We start from the raw sequence: 15,457 nt of genomic DNA on the forward strand, positions 1-15,457 counted from the left end.
ATCTCGTTTGAAGACATTGGGACTTTAGTATTGTCTCGTTTGAGGACATTGGGACTTTAGTGTTGTCTCGTTTGAGGACATTGGGACTTTAGTGTTGTCTCGTTTGAAGACATTGGGACTTTAGTGTTGTCTCGTTTGAAGACATTGGGACTTTAGTGTTGTCTCGTTTGAAGACATTGAGTCTTTATTATCATCTCATTTGAGGACATTGGGACTTTAGTGTTGTCTCGTTTGAAGACATTGTGACTTTGGGCTCTCAGGAGGATGTATTATGAACAGTAATAATCCAGTTTAAAGTAAATTCAAATGGACACATTTGGAACATGACGTATGGTGTCAAACAGGAAGCTGAGTTCATCTGTCAGGAGTGTGGAGATACATCACCTGGTGAAAACTGCTAATCAATCACTGTAACATATAACAGCATCCCTTTAATGGACTTCTCTCTTGTTTCTGGCAGGTCTCATGGCTGACAAGAAGGATTTGTACATTGAAGAGGAGGAGGACGACAGAAACCTAAACTACGTCGCTCCGGTCCAGAAGACTTTGGATGAGATTCAGCAACTGGACAAAGATGATGAGAGTCTGGTCAAGTACAAGCAGACCCTGCTGGGGATGACACCAATGCTGGCAGGTGTGTGTGTTTATTGTTTATTGTTTATCTGAGGTGATAGAAGAGCTGGTGATTCACCCTGGTACCCAGTGTTGCTGCAACACTATTCACTCAATATAACGACTTGGTGCATAGTCCCTCGTAGTCATCAACTTCTGATCAAACACACACACACACACACACACACACACACACACACTGGAACAGACCTGCTTGCCTCAGCATCTCTAACCCAGCAGCCAGGCCATGACAGCTGATATCAGTAGAAAAGCTCTGACTCCCCCACTGCTGTAACTCAACACCGCCCCATCTACATCTTAGTAACACTGAAAACACTGGGAGAGGCTGTAATAAAGAAAGAAAAAGTAAAGAGGAGGGGAGGATTTTATTGTCTAACAGAGGCCATTTATCTTTTAATCTGTCCATGTTGAATCCCAATAGCCCAAAATACTGATGATGGAGTGGTTACTGTCTTCTGCAACTGATGTGTATAGACTGTGATATTTCAATATGTACAATTACAGCATTAATTTCAATGGGCTTTTAATATTTTTTTGCCGTTCTAGCAGTGTGGCTCTAGAAATGGCATTTTAATTCAGTCAGTCAGTCCTCCACATTGGCTCAGACTGAAATAACTCAACAACTAGATCAGCATTTCTCGAATGAGCGTATAGATATCCTCAGGGGTACTTTGGAGTTCTGCAGCGGGTCAGTGAGATTTTTCTTACTGTTAAATGAAAAATCATCAGTCATGCATAATTTCCAAAAGATAATTGCACTGTACCAAGTTTGATAAAACAGACTTCTGTTAAATGTCAACTGCCCCAACAAACACAGTCACATTCCCATTTCCATTTGTTCGGTTTGATTGTGGTTGAAATGTGATGGCGCTACAGCTGAAAACACATGTCTCGTCACATGACATACAACATACATACATATATATATAACATATATATATAACAAAAAATACCAAAGAAAGTAAGGAATTATTCATTTAATTGAATAGTTTTACAGCTTATTTATAGTTTATGTAGAATAAGCATATATTTCATAACATATTTTTTTATAGATTGCTACTAACTGTTTAACAAAAGACAAAAGGAAACCATAATGGGGATGGGTTTACCTTTTCAAAGGCATATAGCCCAGAAAAGGGCTTTTTTTACATATCTAAGGTGGCAATCTGAATTACCCACTGATGGATTACTATTAAATTGTGTGCAAAAATTCATGGTTTCCAGAGGATGAATTCTAATGACTTTGACGATATACTGACTCAATCCGAAATCGTCGAAATACGGCACTTGAGCAGTGATTTGCTGGGTCAGACACTGGCGAAAAAAGCCGCCCTTTAACGTATTTATGATACCAATCACCGTTACCCTCACCTATGGTCACGAGCTCTTGGTAGTGACCGAAAGAACGAGATCGCAAGTACAAGCGGCCGAAATGAGTTTCCTCTGCAGGGTGGCTGGGGTCAGCCTTAGAGATAGGGTGAGGAGCTCGGACATCGGGGAGGGACTCGGAGTAGAGCCGCTGCTCCTCCCCGTCGAGAGGAGGCAGTTGAGGTGGTTCGGGCATCTGGTAAGGATGCCTCCCGGACGCGTCCCTTGGGAGGTGTTTCGGGCATGTCCAACCGGGAGGAGACCTCGGGGCCACCCCAGGACACGCTGGAGGATTAGATCGCCCGGCTGGCCTGGGAATGCCTCGGGGTTCCCTCGGAAGAGCTGACGGAGGTGGCTGGGGAGAGGACTGTCTGGACTTCTTTGCTGAGGATGCTGCCCCTGCGACCTGGACCCGGATAAGCGGAGGATGACGAGTACGAGTACGAGGCACCGTTACAGTTTAAGTTCGCTCAGTGGCCTCAGGGGGAAACCTGTTGGGACAAGAGCGAAAGATAAGGCGGCGAAAGTCCGAGTAGGGCGGGCGGGAGAGGTGGTGGATGGGTCTAACAAACTCAGACTTTCACCCAGGAGAGTGATGTTTACGTCCCGTAAGATTAGAAAGTCAAACCCTGTTCTTTTGAGGGTTTGGCTTTCTCCTAAACCCAACCACGTGCTTTTGTTTTTGGATAAAAAAAAATGTGGAAAGTCCATGACCAAACGTTGATATGTGATGAGGTCGGAGTGAGAATGTGAAAACTATGACATTCCTGTCGCCTTTAGTGCTAATTAGCAAATGCTAACATACTAAACTAAGATGTGGGGATTTTTTTTAGCTCAAAGCACTACTAAGTACAAAGCTGCGAGCGTTGCTGTAGATCGCTGTAGCCTTCTCTTCACTTATCCTCAGATCTTTGAATCACTACCACCATCTATGAAAGTTTTACAAGACCATTTATTGAAGAAATAGTCCACCACATAACCTCCCATAAAACCACAACTTGTAGTTTTTTCTGTTTGTGTACGGATCAAACAAACAATATATAACATGTTGTATGACGTGCATGGTTACGTCCAGTCTTTATGCTAAGCTAAGCTAATCATCTCCTGACTCGATCTTCTGATCTAACTCTACAAGAAGAGTAAAATGAATGAATACTGTCATAACCAGACTGTTTTTCCTCACCAGACCCCAACGTGCCGAACATCCAGGTGACCAGATTGACCCTGCTGTGTGACATGGCTCCTGAACCAATCACCATGGACCTGACAGGTGCGTCCCTCTCATCACTCCTCTGTTTATTCTTCTCTGTCCTGCTTTAATGGCTGCGGATTTGGTTACTGATGCGCCCTGGAGCAAGGCATCTCACCCCACATGCTGCCTTTCATGTGCAGAAAGACTGCAGTGGGTGTGTCCGTGCTTGAGAGAGGAGATACAGCTAAATGTTTGCTTAGTGAGCAGTATTGACATGCTCCCCTGGGTGCAGGCGAAAGCGACATTCAGGGAGGGGGTGTGAGGTGTCTGTACATTCGTGTGTGTGTGTTGGTGTGTCTGCGGTGCATGGTAATCAGATGGCTGCAAAGAGATTATGTCACTCAGGCGATAACGTTGAGGAAAGAATCGATCTGTGTCTGTGAGTTCACCGATCACTGACTTGTGTGTCAGGGTGTGTCAACAGGACAGCAGTGGCTGTGAGTGTGCGATTTCAGCGTTTGGCTGCGTACATTAGCATTTTTGTTTTTTGTGTTTATGTGTTGTTTGTTATCTTTTTTAACTAATTTAATGGTCTGTCTCCAAGAACGAGTGAGAGCCGCTGCTCAGCAGGCAGCAGAGGGAGACAGCAGGGAATCAGGGCTCGACATTAACACTTGCCCAGGGCAAGTATGCTCCGTGTTCAGGCCAGTGGAACGCCTCATGCAGTTGTCTAGGGAAGCAAAAAGTAATTGTGATGTCTTATGTAACACTATCTGAAAATAAACTGTGTAAGAAGACCATCTCTGAAGCAACAACACCTTGTCCAACCTTGAAGCAGATGGGCTACAGCAGCAGAAGACCACACCAGGTGCCACTCCTGTCAGCTAACAACAGGAAACTGAGGCTACAGTTCACACAGGCTCACCAAAACTGGACAATAGAAGATTGGAAAAACGTTGCCTGGTCTGATGAGTCTGGATTTATGTTTCCAGCACATTGTTGGATCTATGCCAATTAAATATATGCCTGTTACTAGCAAGATGTACCTAATAAAGTGGCATTTGCTGGTTGTTGGGCTGATGGTGGCCAGCTGGAAAACATATCGCCCAACCCTTACATGTGTGTGTTTCTTCTTGATCTCACTGCTTGCATTTGCTCTGATTTTCCCTCGTCTGAGGATTCTCCTGCCTGTCACACACATGATTGCACAGTCACACACAAAAAGACACAATCACAGACTGCTAATAGGAAAGGTCACCTGGTTGCTAGGCGATGCTGACTTTGTACTACGCAGTTCCCTCTGATTCAAACACAGGGAGAGTATCGAGCAGCCTTTAATGTGCATGTTTCACTGTGTAATGGAAGACATGCTGAATTGCACCAAGTGGAAAGAGCTCAGTGCCGTTCTCCCACACCAGACAGACCTAATGCTTTCAGATCTGATCTCAATCACAGATGATGGATGAAGTAAAAGGTGGATGGAAAATCAATTGAGTAACCTCTGCTTGTACTTGGGCGATACAAAATTTAACAGAAAGACTGTATTGCAAACTGGGAGCGTGAGTTTAAACCAACTCTTGGCAATTATGCAACTTAGAGACAAAATAAGTCCCTGACTGGGACCAAAGCAAGACAACTCTAGGTCTGAAAGCACCCCTACATTTTTAAGAGGGATTACAAACTGCAGCTGGGGATGTTTACCAGTCAGACACAGTCTAATGAACGATGCTATCCAATTGTTACTGTATATGCCGTGTTGTTTATTTATCCATCCGATTGCTGAATAAAAAGAAACAATCTCCCTGGAAACCGTTCAAACAGAGATTAGATTTAGTTTGGATGAATGTGTGTGTTCGTGTTGTGGAGCTAAAGAGAAGAAGAGAAATTGCAGAATGCTGCGTGAGAGAAAAGCTTCTTTCATCATTAATCTATCGCATAAGCAGCAGCAGGGTAATAATCGGTCCTGCTGGTGTATCATGTTGCAGTTAGATAGCCGAGCCGGCACCAGGCTGAATGTGAAATGGACTTTCCACTGGTGGCTGAATGCATTAGAGACCTCATTATACACTATAGGCTGTTACCAATGCAGCATGGTGCCCTAAGTGATGACGAGCATTTACTACTCTGCATGTGTGTGTGTCTATGTTGGAGAAACATGGGGTGGCAAAGTGGGGGGGGGTGTACATTGCACCATAGTAGAGATGATGGCTGTGCACTTTGAAAGTGTGAGTGTAGAAGAGAAAAGAGATACTCGCTGTTACTGCACGCTTCACTGGTCGTCCCATCAGAGACCTTTAACTTCTGGTTGTTTGGGTCCATGTCAGCGTCTCAGTTCATAAGTGTTCCCTCTGGCACTAAGGTGTGAGCTCTGACTACAGCCAGCAGCTGAGCCTCTGTCAACACAGGCAACACCAGGACTGTGCTTTGTGGCCTAGCAGCCCAGTGGCTACAGGAAAATGTTGGTGTCGTGGTATCAGCTGACTTTTTCATCTGGAGGAGGATGGGATCGTGGATGGTGATGGTGATCAAGCTGTAACCCAAAAAACAGGTTGTGATTTAGAGTAATTTGTGTGTGTTTCTAGCGGCTTTTTAACCCCCCAGACATGGGTGTAGAGAGATCACTGCCGGGATTGTGCCACTAAAATTGGGTATTTTTAGCCGAAACATTTTCCAGCTTGCCTAAACCTAACCACAGCATCGTTCAAATGTAAAGTTTCAACTTATCTGCTACACAACAATGTGCAAATGTAACATATTCAACCACTGTAATACTGTAAGAATCTATCCTTAAATCAGTATATAATTCTGACTGATTATTACTTGGGTTATTTCTGTAGTTAAGTCATCATTTCTTAGGTTTGGGAGCAAAGCGAGATCCTTTGAAAGACCGACAGGCAATCTTACTTTAAATCCATCACAGACCGACTTATTTCAACACTGATCTGTGCACTAAGGGTTTTATTAATGACATGATAAAAGAGAGCACTCACTTCCTGTTTCACCTAAATAAACTGGCTGAACTGTTGGCTTGTTTGCAACCTCCCTGGTGTCACCCATTTTAATGAATGAGCGTTATTAGTGGTTGTCAGACTCATAGATATGGGTTAGCGAGGGACAGCTACGTCCAGAAGGCCACTATCAGCCCATTAAAGGCCCATTATCAGTTCAAGAAAGGATTTGTTACTCTTTAATTAGATTTAAGCACATGGTTAGGATAAGAAAAAAGGTCATGGTATAGTTTTAAATAAGTTTTAATACATCACATGACAAACGTACGTACATCAGTTAAAATGAGTCGATGTTGACTTTTGATTTCAGATGGGACACAAACCCCATTCTCTTGGGTAAAAGTTCTGTGGGGTTTTTTTACCCACTCACCATTCTGGCCAACTCTGTGTATGGACTTTCTCACTCTTCATACTATCATTACATCACCTGACTTCCTACTTAGCTCCCGATCTCACTAGAGATCACTGTCAAATGATAAACATGGCAATTGAAAGGGCTGATAACAGCCATCTGAACCTACTCGTAGTTGTAGCAGGCCCCTTCCAACCCAAATCTATGAGGTCAAGTGAAACATTTGAAGCAAGTACTAATCACTGGACCACTCTGACCACTTTTTAGTGCCTCAGATCATTGCACTTCGTCTTTCTGAATTCTTTACTACATTTTTGCTTTAAGTATTATCCAATGTATCACTTCCTTTTTATCAGCACTGCCACTAGACTTAACTTTCAGATTTATTCTTGCTCTCAAGACACTTTCTTTGTTATTAGGGTCCGGGCAGCTAAGCTGCCAGGACGCTATTGTAATCCTAGGTATTCTTTTTCTTTCTTCTTTCTTCTTTCTTCTTCCGAGGAAATCATACTTCCCATGGGTGAAAACTCATGCTAGATATCCTCAGCTGTAAACTCAAGCCAATAGTCCTGATGGTGGCGCTACAGCAAGTGTCTAAAGTACACCAAACTTGCTACAGAGCATCTTCAGACTGTCCTACAAAAACTATGTTTCTCAGATTTTTGATTTATCAAAAATTGAGCCTACAGTGCATCAAAATGTTTGACTGTAAACGGTACTGTAAACATATACATGCAAATTCTTGCTAAATAAATCTTCAATGTTCATGAAAAAAATGACAAAATTCTAGAGTCATGGCAGATGATGTGTGGCAAATTTCAGAATTTTATCTCAAAAGCTGAATTTTTGACAGCATTTTGAATTTTGCTCTAATGTGAACAATTGGAGTCAATGTAAAAATGGCAGTTTTAAACATCAGTTTTTCACTTATGGAGCAAATCAATCATTGTTACAAATAAATTACCAACATCTCCATGCTCTCTAGATGCAATATGTGTATTTTCAGATTTTGGTTTCGATAACTGAATTTTTTTACAGTGCTTTGAAATCTGCTTTTCCATGCATGGACGGCTGCTAAACCTGCATGTCTGGCTTAGTCAATTTGTGAAGCTACACATGAATTGTCACTGACTGATTAGCTCAGTGAGATAGAAATTGATTCTTAGTCTCAGAGGTTGTGAGTTCAAGCCTCAGCTGATGCAAAAGGCAGATTGTGTTGTTAAATTCCTAAATGTCTTCCAATTCTTCTGCTTGTTGCTCAGAATTGCCTAAAAATGCCCGGACCTGACCCATCTTTTAATGTGTCTCTGTGTCTCAGTGGATACAGGAGTATAACCACCAGAGATAAGGATTCTTCACCCAATGGGGCCACACATGCAAAAAACATATGCACAATCCTGTGACCTAGTTTGGTGTTTGTCAAACGTCAAACAAATGTAAACATTTTACTACAAAATGTGCTGTAAACCATTATTTCTGTGTGAGGTAATTTCCCCGCAATAAGGTTTAGCACAGCACTTTGGTCTGTGATATATAGTGTGTCACATACCGCACTGGCCTGGTGCCCCACCACACTACACAAAGCAATATCCTCGACCATGACTTTTCAGTGCCTTGGTGCCCTAAATGTAAGCACCGGCTTTGTTAAACTTTCATGTTCTTGCAGGGTTCAGGGTTGTTCTGCTGAGCACGCAGGCTGCTACACACTCACACACTCACGCCAAGCAGGCGGCCTCTCCACTAATCTTTACCCCACATTTATTGTGTGCTTTAGCTCCAGTGTACCATTGAATATAAAAGTTCATTATGCAGAATAGTCCTTAGAGTGTTGAATTATTATATTTTTATAACACTGGGTTATAACCACTGATGCAGCATGCTCTCATGCTAAACTATGATGGTAAACATTAAAACTAGACATCAGCATGGTTAATATTGTTAGCACGTTAGCCTTTTCCTCAAAGCACCGCTGTTTTGTGTCCGTTCATCTCTCAGTTCCATTGCAAGCGAGCAAGCAGGGATTTGTGAGTGATTGCATGTTCAGTGATTCATTAGCTGAACGTACGACAGAGGACGTGAGCCCTGAGTGATAGACAGTCACTGAGTTGGTCTAGCTTCCCTCCTCCTCTTCCCTCCATTTCATCTCTTGAAGTCTCAAAGTAGGAAGTGCCAAATAGGCGTCTCAAAAATTTACGTGCTGTACATTTTAGGGTCAGACTTCAGCTTTCAGTTTGCAAACAGTTTCTTTATGAAATTAAATTCTCAGTTTTTAGTTTACTATTTGGCAAGAGAAACTAAACATTCAGCTGTGTTTCAGTTTAGTGAGTGAGACTGTGTGCAAGTATAGCACCGGTTAAATGCTGAACAATTCAGCGAACAAATCTTTTCAAGAATTTTTCTTATGAACAGATTCTAGTGATATAGTGTACTGAAACAACACACCAGACGTTCCTGCAAACCATGGTTAACGTTACATTTGCATGTTATTCTCTAACACATACGATAAGACTTTATGTGTCCTCAACCTGTGGTTAACGTGTGGTCAGGTTTAGGCACAAAGTCCACTTGGTTATGGTTTGGAAAAGATCATATTTGGCTTAAAATACCCAGTTTGGGGGGCACAATCCTGGCAGGAGATGCAGCCATGTCTTGGTAAAAAATCCACCACTTCTCGTGCCTAAAAAGCCAGTGAAAACACCCTGATGAGTTGCTACGAAACACCCACATTTGGAGCCTAAAAAGCTGCTGGAAACAACAATAACTTGTAAAATTACAACCGGTTATGTTGTTTGTTGGTCTTGAACAATGCTCTGGAGCTTGTCAGGGGTGTTGTCTAGGTGTCTCCAGCATTTCCTCCACCTGCAGCAAAGTATAACACCAACATTTTCTTTTGGTGATTGTGTTGACTGAAAATAACTCCTTTCCCATCACTAGTGCCCATACAGCCTCACAGAGCTGGTAGTATCAGGCAGGTTTCTCTCTCCTGTCTTACCTCTAAACTTACTAGATACTGAATTAACTATCAAAGGGCTGAGGGTGAAGTAAGAGCACAGGGACAGCTTCTCTGTGATCCACTTTAATGTCTGAAAAAGAATGTAGAACAACTGAACATCGACAACTACAGTGGCATCTCACATCTTATATATCACTCCGCCAAACTTAATCATAACTCTCATTACCTGCATGTAAGGCGCGCATTATGAAATACTTCCAAATTTAATGTAAAGAGCAAAATAAAATATGAAACAATGTACGGATGGTTGCCCGTTCACTTATGTTTTAACAGATCTGACGCTACTATGCGCCCCGGCTGTATCTAGGCTAACGGCTAACATGCTAACTATTATTTTTATGTCACTAGTCACTTGAAACAAATTTAGGACGATAGGAGACAGGTTGAAATAAACCGAAATTTCCCTTTAACATTAAATTATGCAGATGTAAAAAAAAATGAACCGAGAAAAACAAGACAATCTACTGGATTCGTCCTCAGGAAAATAAATCTCATCTTACACTAGCATGGCTGCAGACTCTCAGTCGTGTAATGTTGTCATCCATCAAGGTGGAGCTATTATCAGCTGCTTTATACACTGTTGGGGAGTTTTAGCTACAAAAAATGCATCATGTCTTTTGGATTAAGATTTAAATCTTGTTTTTCTTTTAATTTTTTCTGAAGCAGCAGCTACAAAAAATGTGATTTTCTTACATCACAACAAAAATAAATACATAAAATAGGTCATAAAGCAAATTAACACAGTGTAAGGGGCATCTTTCAGATAATTTATTCCTTAATATTCAGGGATTCTCTGGCATCAGTACAGTATTTCAATATTTGCCCAGTGTGAGCTTTGGCTGTGTGTTCAGTGTGTAGCTTTGCCGGCACATGTGCATCCTTGCGTGCATACTTGCATGAGTACATTCTGTGTGAGGGTGTGTGTGAGTGCGTGTGGGTGAGGAGAACAGGTAGACAGCTCTCCACACTGACCTAATTTCTCAGTCAGACGCTCCCGGGGGAGGCCAGCATCCTTTCTCTGTTCTGTCTCCAGGGATGAGAGGAAGGAGAGGAGACGAATCACAGGGAGGAGAAGAGAGAGAGAGGAGATTTACATACCGCAGTTCTTAGAGAGAGTGAAAGAGATTAGAGACAGAGATGGAGCCGTGAAAAAAATCATCTGCCGCTGAGGAACGGCTTTATTAGCTCCATGACATATGTTTCTGATTTCATCTAATGGGGAATTAAAAGTGTTTCTTGTGGTGATATAAAGCTCCCAAACCACAGGGGGTGGATTCTCAATTAAAGTGAAAACATGAATGTCAACATAAGCAGAGCGGGGAGAGCAATAGAGCAATATGCCGATTCTTGGAGGCTTTTACTTAAAGTGCCACAATGCATATATATATTTAATACGGGTGACACCAGTGGGAATCAAACCTCTAACCCCTATGCAGCACACTTCTGATGGAGCTGCATGCTCTGTTTATGTGTGTGTTATCTGTAGGTCACTCCCTTTCTTTGCCTGTCCGTCTTCTGCCTCTCTTCCTCATCGTGTCACAGCTGTCTGTTTTTATTCACCCCGTTCCTCTATCTCTCCTTCATCTCCTCTCCTCTCCTCCTTCCTCTGTTCCTCCCTGTCCATTAGGAGGCACTCAGGACTGATGGTTGGGTTTAAATTGAGATATAAAGTGATTAGGCGGTGGATGAATTTCTGATTGCTGTGCTTTTACAGTGGCCCAGGATGCTTTTTCCTTTCTTTTCAATATGAACTCATTCAACCCAACAGCACGCCAAAGGCAATTGTGGTTTTACCAGTGACTCTAAATAACCAATATTTCAGAGTAGAACAGGGGTATGAATGCAGAAAGCATCCCACCTTTAAAGGGTAACTGCTATTTTTCAACTTAGACTCTATTTCCCCATGTTTTTGTGTCTAAGTGACTAATACAGAAAGCAACTTTTGAAATTGTTTTAGTCTAGAGCAAGAGGGCAGCATTTGGCAGCAACAAATCAAGCTGCAATGTAATCACACAGGGCATTTGTGCACTGTCAATTTACGTTCACTTAAAGTGCTTGTTGTTGCCACTGACAGGCTCAGAATGTTATTCTAAGTGTCAGAGAACATTATGGAAAGGTTCCCTACGCTTTAGCGTATGATCCTTTCTGTTTAGCCAGAAACAGCCCCACCAGACTCCATCTGAATAAATAGCTATTTTAGCTTGTATAGAGGCAGCATATGTTCACATCTAACTGGGTGAATTAAGGGTTTATTGCAACCAAACCAGAGTTTGTGATTGTTGGAACAGTGGAGAGATGAGCCAAGATGATTTTTGTGAATTTCATTTTGTTTCTGTTGACTTCAAATCAAGCTCATTTTTTGATCATAAAATTGCTGTTTATTTAAATGGAGTCTGGTGGGTTTGGCGATAACAATTTCGGGGCTGTTTCTGGTTAAACAGAAGGCTCTTACTCTGTAACAAAAAGCTCTATCTCTACAGGGATCCTTTCCATAATGTTGTCAGATACTTAAAAAACAATCTGAGCCTGTCAGTTGCAAATTCAAGAACTTTTAGAGGATGTAAATTGAAGGTGCACAATTGGCCCAAGTGATAGTACGCTCTTACTCAATACTGGACCAGTTTCAAAAACTGTTGTTTCCCTTAGTCACTTCAGCCCCGTTTCCACCAAACACTTTCAGTACGGTACCTTTGGAACCAAAAGTAACCCTTCAGACATGGTACCTAGAACCTAGCGTTTCCTCTGCAAACAGTGCTCTTAAATGTGGGGCGACTGAGGTCCTTCAACATCTGCCGGACTATGCTCAGGATTTTCTATGAGTCTGTGGTGGCCAGTGCTATCCTCTATGCTGTCGTGTGCTGGGGCAGCAGGCTGAGGGTGGCGGACGCCAACAGACTCAACAAACTGATCCGCAAGGCCAGTGACGTTGTGGGAACGGAGTGTGACTCTCTGATGGTGGTGTCAGAGAGGAGGATGCTGTCTAAGCTACGAACTGTCTTGGACAATGTCTCACACCCACTCCACCATGTGCTGGTCAGGCACAAGAGTACTTTCAGTGGGAGACTCATACCACCAAGATGTACCACTGAGCGCCACAGGAAATCATTCCTGCCTGTGGCCATCAAACTGTACAACTCCTCCCTCTGAGTGGCCCTGAGACTTTTTCACACACTGCAATAATTTAATTTAACTTGTGCAATAACCCCATTCACCCTGACTGTTTATATTCTGTTTGTGTAAATAATCTTGTTCAGTTTACAATATATATATGTATATTTATATATATATATATATATATATATATATATATATTTATTTATGTTTGTTAATAATTCCTGTTTATTTAACTATATATTTGTAAATACTATTGTTTAAATTTCTTATATTTTCACGTATCTTTCCTCTCTTACAAGGAGCACCTGTAACATAAATAATTTCCCCTCTGGGATCAATAAAGTGTTTCTGATTCTGATTCTGTTGTTGTCACTCACTGCTCTGTCCAGCACTCACTGTATTTCCTTCTTTATCAGTCTGCACCTTGTTTATCGTTCACAGAACGAGGCTGCACGTCGACATTTTCAGAACAAAATAAAACAGGCTACAGTGAGAGTGTCCTGATGGGATGTTTAGAATACTAGGTGTGTGCATTTAGTCCTTCTCAGGCAAGCTCAGGGGTTTAGTGTTGCTGGAGCCAACAGCAATAACGCTCTGTGACGCTTTTTTTCTCCACGTGAGGATTAGAATATATGCAGTTCACATAATCCAAGCGCAAATTCATGGTCAGAGTTGCCATATTAAAATTTAAGGTGTGCTGCATATACATCCTCAACTCATGCACTGAGTAACATTACAAGTTAATGTTCCACCTTCAAAGTTGCCGGCAGTCGGCCCAGTGAATTGAGATTTTTTTCCTCAGACTCCAGCTGCTGCTAAACATGCTTTATTTTTTTAGTTTAGTTTATTAATGTAAAACTTGCCACAATATGAAAAGGAATTACAAAACCAGACACAACTCAGCCTTGAGCAGAGTGACCGTCCTCTACTGACCAATCAGACTGCAGTGTTCACAGCTCCACCTTTTAGTACCAGATCTGTGTGCTAGGTACCCCAACAGAGGGGGGACCAAACATGGGGACGGTACAGAACAGCTCTATTGGTACCATCCACAACTTTCACAGTGAAATGGGAAAAAAGCGTACTGAATGGAACTGTACCGTACTGCTCAGTGGAAACAGGGCTTTAGACAGAAATACATGGGAAAACAGGGTCCAGGTTGAAAAATACCACAGTTAACCTTCGAAGTGTGACTTCAGTTATACATAGTCAAAAACACAAGAGGAAAATGCTCCAAATCCCCTGAACTGAATGTACCTTTGAATGATTTTATCATGTGGTGAGCCACGTTAAAAATATTGTATACCACTAAGCTCCAAAACATACTGTTGCTTTTTTCCAGCTGCTATTGTATCAAACTCAACTAAGCATTGCTCATGAGTTCCAAGAATGAAAAGCTTTCGAGTCATATTCTGTATTTTCACATAATTTATTTGAAGTAACTTTGCCACCTTTTATTCCTCATAGATGACAAAATTTGTGAGTGTATTTTGTTTTAGTTTCTTTACGCAAATCATATTCCTTTTTTCTCTCATCTGTTCTGTATTTATGGTTATTTGAAATCTTAATTGAAGCTCAACATGCCGCATGCTGTCCATCATTTGCTTTGATATTCAATAAATACAGTTTGGAGATAAAGAAAAACCACAGAAATACTATCTGATAAAAACTATAAGACATTTCTGGGATGAAGATGAGCAATTTTTTCAGATGGTTTGATGCAGTTCTGCTTTATTTATGTGAAAATAATCAGCAGTGTCATCATGCAGTGAGTCATTTGAAGATGGTGATGTCATTATGAGTCATACTGACCATCGGTGATGTTTTATTGTTGTTGTGCAGGAGACCTGAGCGCTCTGAAGGAGAAGACCTTCACCCTAAAGGAAGGAGTGACGTACAGACTAAAGATATACTTCAAGGTAAGACTGATGGATGCAGTCACAGAGGAATATTAAAGGATGGAGAGATCTACTGTACTTTACAACACGGATGGATTACTGTGTGTATGGATGGAGAGAACAAACAGGTATTTACTGTAAGTGATAAAGAGGTAGGAGGAGAGGCAGTGCTGAGTAAGCCACCATGTGCTGTACAGTTAAACCACAATATCAAACAAGACCATTATCATATTTAATGAGTCTTTTCAGTGCTGTTTCATTTCATAGTGCCAGTAAGGATTAATACCGGAGGGGCAACTTGTTTTCTAATGTCAGCGAGTTAGTTTCCAAAGTCTGATGATTGATTAGCTTTTCTAAAATTAGAAAGCCTTCCTTTGAAATTTATTGTTTGCCATGCAAGCAGGATGACTTTACGGATGATAAAGTGAGTCCACCACTTTGCTCCGGACTGAGATATCTCAGCAACTACTGAATGCATTGAGATGAAATTTTACGCTGACACTCCCCAGAGGTCGAAGCCGACTGTCTTTTCTGATCCCCTTGACTTTTCCTCTAGCGCGACCAGTAGGTTGAAATGTTTGGCTTTTACTGAATTATCTCATCTCTTTGGTACATGTATGAATTTTCCGGCTTGGACTCCTCTCTGTTGTGTTTGCATGTTCTCTCCATGTTAGCGTGGGTTTTCTTTGGGTTTTCCAGCTTCCTTCCGCAGTCCAAAGACATGCAGGTTACGTTAGGGACAGATAATATGTCATCACATCTCTTTCCATAGCTATGCAGATGATGCACAGCTCTACCTTTTATACCGTCAGACACCGAAAATTAGCTTTTCTTTATAGTTGCCTAGATGACATAAAAAGATGGATGTCCCAAAACTTC

General features: G+C 41.7%; 1 protein-coding gene across 3 annotated transcripts in view; it reads left to right on the forward strand.

Moving 5' to 3' along the window:
- Positions 1 to 15,457, forward strand: part of arhgdig (Rho GDP dissociation inhibitor (GDI) gamma) — a 61,411-nt gene that overhangs the window by 39,617 nt on the left and 6,337 nt on the right. For all 3 annotated transcript variants that reach the window (XM_078161313.1, XM_078161312.1, XM_078161311.1), the window contains exons 2-4: positions 461 to 634; positions 3,188 to 3,271; positions 14,523 to 14,599. In XM_078161313.1, the coding sequence (XP_078017439.1) occupies positions 466 to 634; positions 3,188 to 3,271; positions 14,523 to 14,599 (330 nt within the window). In that variant the 5' untranslated portion in view covers positions 461 to 465. The remainder of the gene's footprint in view (positions 1 to 460; positions 635 to 3,187; positions 3,272 to 14,522; positions 14,600 to 15,457) is intronic.

The sequence above is a fragment of the Epinephelus lanceolatus genome, chromosome 18, assembly GCF_041903045.1.
Source record: "Epinephelus lanceolatus isolate andai-2023 chromosome 18, ASM4190304v1, whole genome shotgun sequence".
In the NCBI taxonomy this organism is placed as follows: Eukaryota; Metazoa; Chordata; class Actinopteri; order Perciformes; family Serranidae; genus Epinephelus; species Epinephelus lanceolatus.